The sequence below is a fragment of the Sinocyclocheilus rhinocerous genome, unplaced genomic scaffold (genome assembly GCF_001515625.1).
Source record: "Sinocyclocheilus rhinocerous isolate Xijiao unplaced genomic scaffold, SAMN03320098_v1.1 scaffold3323, whole genome shotgun sequence".
Classification (NCBI taxonomy): domain Eukaryota; kingdom Metazoa; phylum Chordata; class Actinopteri; order Cypriniformes; family Cyprinidae; genus Sinocyclocheilus; species Sinocyclocheilus rhinocerous.
In genome coordinates, this window is record NW_015662926.1 from 46,129 (window position 1) to 54,620 (window position 8,492).

Consider the following 8,492-nt stretch of genomic DNA (forward strand, 5'->3'; position numbering starts at 1 on the left):
AATAACTTAGCAGCATTTTCATATAAAATCTCATATTTTATAGAAATATTAATATAGTTTATTTCCCTATTCACTAAATGAATTCACTATGTCTCACTAAAATGCCTGATAAGCATGAAGTAAGTCCTGGTGTCCTCTAGAGTGGACATGTATGAAATTGATGCAAGTCTCACAAAAGAAAATCATATTCTGCTTTCAAACCCCACCAAAGTTGTTCTGAGATGTTCATTTAGGACAAGAAATTTGAGAATTAGTCCTGTCTCAGAGAAGTTCACTAAAATATAATGTCCTCTACAGAGGACAAAAGTATATGCCTAGGTCCCAGGAAAATGTTGGAAATGTGTTTTAGATGTTCTGAAAGTGGTTATACAATATATATATATACAGTATATATATATATATATATATATATGTTGCAGACCCCACCCTGGAAGTCCACTCAACAGATGAGAATTGTCTTTTTGTAATGAAGAAAGAGAGAGAGACAAGAGTTTGCCTTTAGTCAAGCGGTCCTCTTTGTTGACTTTAATCAAAACATAGCGATCTATCCATGAAACTTTAACCCACAGTATTTCACATTAGGAAAATAAATGTATCAATATATACAAACACTCGGTGATAACAAATAAACAGTTAAATAAACATAGAAATAAATCCTATCAACGTTTCACACAACTCACATGGCAGACTGAATTCAGGTAAGTAACACAGGTAACGTTAAGTAATAACAGTATCTGTTATATTGTATTTTTGTATCCTCACACTGGCAGTTGTTAACTTTAACATTAAAAACAAACCCATTAATTAAGTACATTAAAATGCTTATTTTATGTACAGTTACTCATAAACTTGACCACTTCAACGTCAATGCAAAGTGTTAAACACAAGTGAACCCTATGACATGACTCTTCCCTCAACTGCCACTTAGTTTTAAGAAAATGCAACTTTGTTCTCTTTGACATACACTCATGACAATATGTTATATAAATACATAGAAATAGACACGTGTAAATAATAAATAAAATATATACAATCAATTCAATATTCCTGTGACCTGAACTCCATGTGGAGGTCACACACACACACACATATATATATATATATATATATATATAGTGCCTTGCGAAAGTATTCATACCCCTTCATTTTTTTCACATTTTGTTATGTTGCTGCCTTATGTTAAACTGCTTTAAATGACTTTTTTTCCCCACATCAATCTACACTCCATACACCATACTGACAAAGCGAAAACAGAATAGTCACAACTTCGTAAATTTATAAAAAAAAAAAAACTGAAATAAGTATTCATACCCTTAACTACATAATTCGCTGAAGCACCTTTACAGTCTCAAGTCTTTTTTGTTTGATGCGACAAGCTTTGTTCATCAGCATTTGGCAATTATCTGCCATTCTTCTCCTCACCTCTTCACCTCTCAAGCTCTGTCGGATTGGATGGCGGTAGATGCACATTTTCAGGTTTCTCTGGAAATATTTTACTGGGTTCAATCCCAAACTGTGGCTGGGCCACTCAAGGACATTCACAGAGTTGCCTATAAGCCACTGTTGCTGTGTGCTTAGGGTCATTGTCCTGTTGGAAGGTGAGCCTTCTGCCCAGTCTGAGGTTCTCAATGCTCTGGACTAGGTTTCCATTAAGGCTATCTCAATATTTTGGTGCATTGAGCTTTTCTTCTACTCTGATGTGTCCCTCAGTCCCTGTGCACTTTACTATTGGGATGGTACTCTGCAGGTGATGAGCAGAGCTGGTTTCCTTCAAACATGATGCTTGGAATCCAGCACACTTTACTTTTGGGATGCTACTGTGCAGGTGATGAACAGAGCTGCTTTCCTTCAAACATGATGCTTGGAATTGAGGTTCATCAGAGAATCTTGTTTCTCAGAGTCTGATGGTCCTTTAGGTGCTTTTTTGCAAATTCCAAGTGTGTTTTCATGTGACTTAATTGAAGAGAGGATTGAGTTTTGCCACACCGCCATAAAGCCCAGATTGGTGGAGTGTTGCAGCGATGTTTGTCCTTCTGTAGTTATTTATTTATTTATTTATTTATTTTTATTTATTTATTTTTTATTTTTTATTCAGTAATTGTCAAAAATTATCCAAGATGTTCCTTTTGGTGCATGACGTTGGTGACCAGTAATGTGATACAATATGGAAAAACATCTTCAGTGACAATGAGCTACAGTACAATATTTGAATATGAAAATGACTAATCTCGTCATCACAAAAATAAGCATATGATTGTATTGTGTTTGACCTGAGGGCGAAAGCATTCAGTGCAACATTGTTTTTTAGGTAAAGAGGTAAACATTTTAGACATTTGCTTTCAAATAATATATCATGTTATGGTGCAGACTGAACTTCCTCATCTCATTCTGATACTCATTATATCTGATACTCGAGTTTAAATGTTAATAAAAGTACATTTGTGTTCCTGTAGCAAAAACAGCATGTCACTAACAACAACATGGATTTGATTGATTTGAGGGAATGCATGAAAATATCAAATGTATACTACACCTTGAATACAATGCAAGTTGCTTTGCATAAAAGTATCTGGGAAATGAATGAATAAAATGTACATGTAAAATACAGGAATAGTTATCCCCACCTGTACTTTGTAATGTAGCTATGTTCCGGAAGACTAAATCTTACTAGACCAAGAAAATACCAGTTTTGTTTGCAATATGACAGTGAGTGTGTGGTGCTGTTTGAGGCTGAGACTATAGAAAATGTGTAGAATTCTGTAAAGGAAGCCTGTCGAATTTTCAACAGCCTATTTCCTGATATCTACAACATCTAGCCACAGTGTAACGTAATATATTAAGAAAATTTCTTGACAAAATATGTAAAGTTGCGGTACATTTGGAGTGCACCTTGTGTATTTACTCTAATTTCTGAAAATGTATGTTTGATCATCTCTTAGAATACATCAGAGAGAATCCAAAAGTCATGGACGGGAGTCTGTTTGTGCTGCTTCTGCTGTCAGGTTGGTGTGGTCATTTGTAATGTTTTTAATGTACATGTGAACGCATATACTTTATAGAAACAAACATCTATATAAATTACTTTCACAGGGCTCTTGAAGACCACTTCTGGTCTTTCTCGTAAGTACTACTATATAAATGCAAGAATGTCGTGGCCAGAGGCTCAGAGTTACTGCAGAGCGAAGCACACTGACCTGGCTTTTGTAGACCGCATGGGTGATGCAAGCAGGCTGATAAATATAGTGGATGCTGGATACAGTGGATCAGTGTGGATTGGACTGAAGAGGGCAACACAGAAACGCTGGGGTTGGTCTAAGGGAGAAGATACACTTGCACAGTACAGTGCCTGGAATGAAGGAGAACCGAACAATCAAAACGAATGTGCCTTTCTTTCCTATGGAGTTTGGCATACTTACCAATGCTCATCTGTGATTCACTTTGTATGCTACAATGGTGAGTTAGGAGTTTGTTACTATATTCAGTAACAAATATTCAGTTTAGCTGAGACAAAGAGTTGTGACCATATTCTTATTTTGCCTCTTTTGATAGAAAGCACTGGATACATCTGGGTACAGATGTGGAAGAACTGGGCGGAAGCTCAGAGCTACTGCAGACAGCATTACACAGATCTGCCTACCATCCGCAACTCTGAGGAACAGAATCAGCTCAAGAGTATCGTTTCATCGTCAGCATGGGTTTGGATTGGTCTGTTCTGGGACTCTTGGGAATGGTCTGACAAATGGAGCAACTTCTTCAGATACTGGGCAGCAGGTCAACCATCGCAGAGTTCAGGATCTGGGGACTGTGTTGGCATGTCAACCACCAGTTCTGGGAAATGGATTCATGAAAGCTGTGTTCTACAGCGTCCTTTTATCTGCCATGGATGTGAGGATTTCTTTAAACAAATGAGATGAGTTGTTGTTTCTCCATGTTCTGTCATTTGTGTATTATTTAACTATGAATGTGTTTAAGTGCACAAAATACTCTGATAACAATCAAAAAGTTTTTTCTCCGTTTTTTTACTTTAAAATGTAAACTCACTGAAAAGCAAAAAGAAAAAATATTTAATCATGATTGTATCACCGTAAAAGTATTTGTTGGAGAGACTTTTGACTGTCAGGATCTGACTCAGACTTGGATGAGTGAACCCCCTGGGTGCCGGTTAGAGCACAATAATTATATAAGGATGAGGACACAGGTGATCAGGTATAGGGAATGTATTGATAGGAGATTATCAATGACAGGCAGTAGAGGCATTAGTCTGGAACACAAGAAATACAATAAAGGATAATGAATAACTAACAATAACTAGGCATATACAATAATAAACATCCATTGGTACATAAAGACAGCCAAAGCATACTAAATCCTCATCAGTAACATTGTTTTGTGAAATATACAATCCAAGAAGGAAAATAAGGTATCACACTGTACATTATAAGCCATAAGCGATCATCTGACATGATAAACATCACTCCATATATGGATGGCACATCACAGTGATCGCTCGTTTGGCATGAACAGCTCAAAATGTCAAATCACATCATAAAAGTATCATTGAAAACCAAAAACAGTGATATGCATCTCAATAAAGAAGAAATAATCACATATAGAACAGCATCATTAAAGGGTTAGTTCACCCAAAAATGAAAATTAGGCTGTGTTTTACTCACCTTCAAGGCATCCTAGGTGTATATGACTTTCTTCTTTCAGACGAATCCAGTCGGAGTTATATTAAAAATTGTCCTGTCTATTCCAAGCTCTATCATTGCAGTCAGTGGGTCTTGCAGTGCTTCAGTCCAAAAGAAGTTAAATAAAAAGCGCTTATATCGAAATCCTCTGACATTCTTCTTTACAAATCCTCGTTTGGTACATATAATTAGTGACCGTTGTTTTGTTTTGATCTCTCCGCTGTGTTTCCGCGTGCGTCACTTCTGAGTGGCGCATGCGCAAAGTCGAACTCAGAAAAATCATATACACCTAGGATGCCTTGAAGGTGAGTAAAACACAGCCTAATTTTCATTTTTGGGTGAACTAACCCTTTAAGCTAAATTAACAGAAATAACGGCTGCGGGCATGTCTGGACATGTGTGTGTGATGCAGTTATATAACTCAATACCGATCTCAATAAACACAAAAATAAAGCAAACAGGCTTACTTGTAGGTCAATGACTAACACCTCAAAGTATGTTTCTGCAGGAAATATCAGAAATAAACAGGAATTAACGTCCTTTCAGCGTTCAACAACAGCAGATACAAACTGCAGCAGGCAACAGCTCAACTCACGAGACTACTCAGCCGGATGATGACGTACAATATCGGAATAAAAGCTCTCTCTTAAAGGAGCCTTTACAACAGTATTTATGATTCTTACAGTGCTGTTTGTCATTTCAATTTGTTATAGGGCCCAAGTCTCCTTACCGCACTTACCAGTATATGAATGAAGGCATGACCTGGAAAGATGCTCAGAGGTACTGCAGAGCGAGATTCACTGATCTGGCCACTGCTGACAGCATGAATGATGTGTACATATAATTAGTGACCGTTGTTTTGTTTTGATCTCTCCGCTGTGTTTCCGCGTGCGTCACTTCTGAGTGGTGCATGCGCAAAGCCGACCTCATACATCATCCGCCCAGAACTGCTTCCGTTTACAACAGTGAGCGCAAGCTAGATTCAAGTGATTATTAAATTTTGAATATAAATATTTTTCTTACAAAAATGCATCGATTCGCTACAGGAGGCCTTTGTTCACCCCACTCAATACCGATCTCCATAGACACAAAAATAAAGCAAACAGGCTTACTTGTAGGTCAATGACTAACACCTCAAAGTATGTTTCTGCAGGAAATATCAGAAATAAACAGGAATTAACGTCCTTTCAGCGTTCAACAACAGCAGATACAAACTGCAGCAGGCAACAGCTCAACTCACGAGACTACTCAGCCGGATGATGACGTACAATATCGGAATAAAAGCTCTCTCTTAAAGGAGCCTTTACAACAGTATTTATGATTCTTACAGTGCTGTTTGTCATTTCAATTTGTTATAGGGCCCAAGTCTCCTTACCGCACTTACCAGTATATGAATGAAGGCATGACCTGGAAAGATGCTCAGAGGTACTGCAGAGCGAGATTCACTGATCTGGCCACTGCTGACAGCATGAATGATGTGAACAGGCTGGTAAATATAGTGGATCCTGGATACAGTGGTTCAGTATGGATAGGTCTCCACGCTGGGACAGAGTATCGCTGGCTCTGGTCTATGGGGGAAGGCAAAATCTCCAACTACAGTATCTGGAATCCAGGAGAACCAAGTGGTGATGGGGAGTGTGTTAGGAGTTTTAATGGAAGCTGGTATTATGAGAGCTGCAGCACCGTTCTCCCGTTTGTGTGTTTCAATGGTGAGTCCTCTTAGTTTGAGTTAGTTTTTTTCCCTTTTAGCTGATCCATGACTGAGGGCTGGTCCTTATCTTGTGTTTCTGAACAGACAGCACTGGTTTTATTATTAATAATACTGCTATGACATGGAGAGATGCTCAGAGTTACTGCAGACAACACCACACTGATTTGGCGAGTATCAGCAGCCCAGAGCAGCAGAATCTGATCAGTAATGAATCATCGCTCTGGATCGGTCTGTTTCTGGACTCTTGGCAGTGGTCTGATCGGAGGAATCTCAGTTTTAGATACTGGGAAGCAGATCAACCATCCCAGAGTTCAGGATCTGGTGACTGTGTTGGCATGTCAAGAAACAATTCTGGGAAATGGGCTCAATATAGCTGTGATCTACAGCAGCCTTTTATCTGCTATGGAGGTGAGTTGTGTTGGTCACTTTCGAAACAGAGATTAAAAACAACTGTGATTATATGTTTTTATTAATTTATGTATATTCTATGTTTTCTTTAACCCTGTATTTCTCTAGCTGACAAGTTAATTAGAAAACAGATTGTACGGTTGAAATTGTCCTGTTATGCAAAATGCACATTGAATGATCCTTCACTACAGACTGCCTTTCTAAATGTAGTATGTATATCTATATATTTATATATATGTAGCCTATAAGTAGGACATAGTTTTTAGTTTTGTTTGATTCTTTCTTGCTGGTTTTCCAGATAAGTGAAAAGTTGAAGAGCATGGGGCTGAAAAGTGACAAAATGAGCTGGATAAAGGGGGAAAGTGAAGAGGTGTTTCATCTGGAGAGCAAACATACATCCAATTCAAATAATCATTGTAATAGGCAGTAATCGTCAATGTACTTCTTTAAAGTTAACTTTTAAAACAGATTCAAAGAATATTACGTAAATCTTAACTATATTGTTTGGAGGAGCTGGGAAGTAGTAGTAGTAGTATTATCCATTGTTTAAAAAACAATAATAGATAAATGGTCATTGCATAATATATTTATTACAATTGATTATGAAAATATATTTCTGAAAGTTCTACATCAATAACTACATTTTATTTACCATATTAAAATGTAAAATTGAAATGTAAAGTATGATGATTTCTTTCTCATAATAAATGTGACGGACATTTCATTAGAATCATACTGTGTATGTTATTCCCAAAATAAAATAAAAACACAGTGATCTTTAGAAATTACTACTGTAATAAAATAGCTTACTTCCATATACTTTTGCATGTACTAATATATTTTTTCATACAAATTCTTAATTTATTTCATAGCCATAAAGGTAGAACCATCATTGATTTGTTGTTCTGCATTCATTGATATATGGGAGAAATGAGAGTGTTGTGGTCTGAAATGTGATCTTCAACCCTGATATTATAATGTTCATACTAGTAAATATGTCTGACAGGCTCAACAGAGCAAAGAACACCAAGACAAGTCAATTATTTTGTCAAACAAGATTGATAATTTATCAAGATCTGACAACACTGGAATAGGTTAATGTTAGTAGTTGTTGTGGAAAAAAGGAAGTGTTGTAAGGAAGGAAAATGTGGAGTAGCTCAAAGTCACAAAAACATGTTCACAACATCTGCACAGTAGAGTAAGGCACATTTGTATGATTTTGGAAAACGACGTGTCAATGAATATATATATATTATTCATTATTCATACCCTTGGTAAATATGATCAAAGAAGGCTGTGAAAATTAATCTATATCATCAATCCTTTAGACTTTTTATTTAAAAAATTTACTAAGATCTAACCTTTCATTGGAGAATAAGAATTTAAAATGGGAGAGAAATGAAAGCGTCAGTGCAAATTCTGTCAGGAAGACTCCAATGCCACATCATTCATTCATACTAACAGGTCTGGCCAATCACTGCTTGACAACTGGAGTATATAAGCACTGAACTCTGTTTCAGTGTTGCCAAGTCCGCGGTTTTCCCACGGAATTGGGCTACTTTAAAGGTGGGGTAAGCGATTTTTCAAAAACACTTTAGAAAACTGATTCGGTCCGAATAGCAAAACAAACTTTTAGCCAATCAGCAATAAGGGGCGTGTCTACTCGTGATGTGGAGGAGAGC

At 37.0% G+C, this 8,492-nt stretch overlaps 1 protein-coding gene across 1 annotated transcript; it reads left to right on the forward strand.

Moving 5' to 3' along the window:
- The first annotated feature begins 2,962 nt into the window (after positions 1-2,962).
- On the forward strand, positions 2,963-7,240 carry LOC107728372 (macrophage mannose receptor 1). Its single transcript, XM_016538512.1, has 7 exons — positions 2,963-3,002; positions 3,091-3,457; positions 3,554-3,885; positions 6,050-6,400; positions 6,487-6,810; positions 6,919-7,019; positions 7,109-7,240. Exons 1-7 carry the CDS (start codon positions 2,966-2,968, stop codon positions 7,238-7,240), a joined length of 1,644 nt encoding a protein of 547 aa, XP_016393998.1. The 5' UTR covers positions 2,963-2,965.
- Positions 7,241-8,492: the final 1,252 nt, after the last annotated feature.

What these genes read in the sequence shown, in the direction of transcription:
- LOC107728372 (XM_016538512.1), top strand. Translation starts at nt 2,966, where the DNA reads ATGGACGGGAGTCTGTTTGTGCTGCTTCTGCTGTCAG. An exon ending in TTTGTATGCTACAATGGTGA is followed by an intron (nt 3,458 to 3,553) that starts GTTAGGAGTTTG and finishes TTTGATAGAAAG; the next exon opens with CACTGGATACATCTGGGTAC. An exon ending in CCCGTTTGTGTGTTTCAATG is followed by an intron (nt 6,401 to 6,486) that starts GTGAGTCCTCTT and finishes GTTTCTGAACAG; the next exon opens with ACAGCACTGGTTTTATTATT.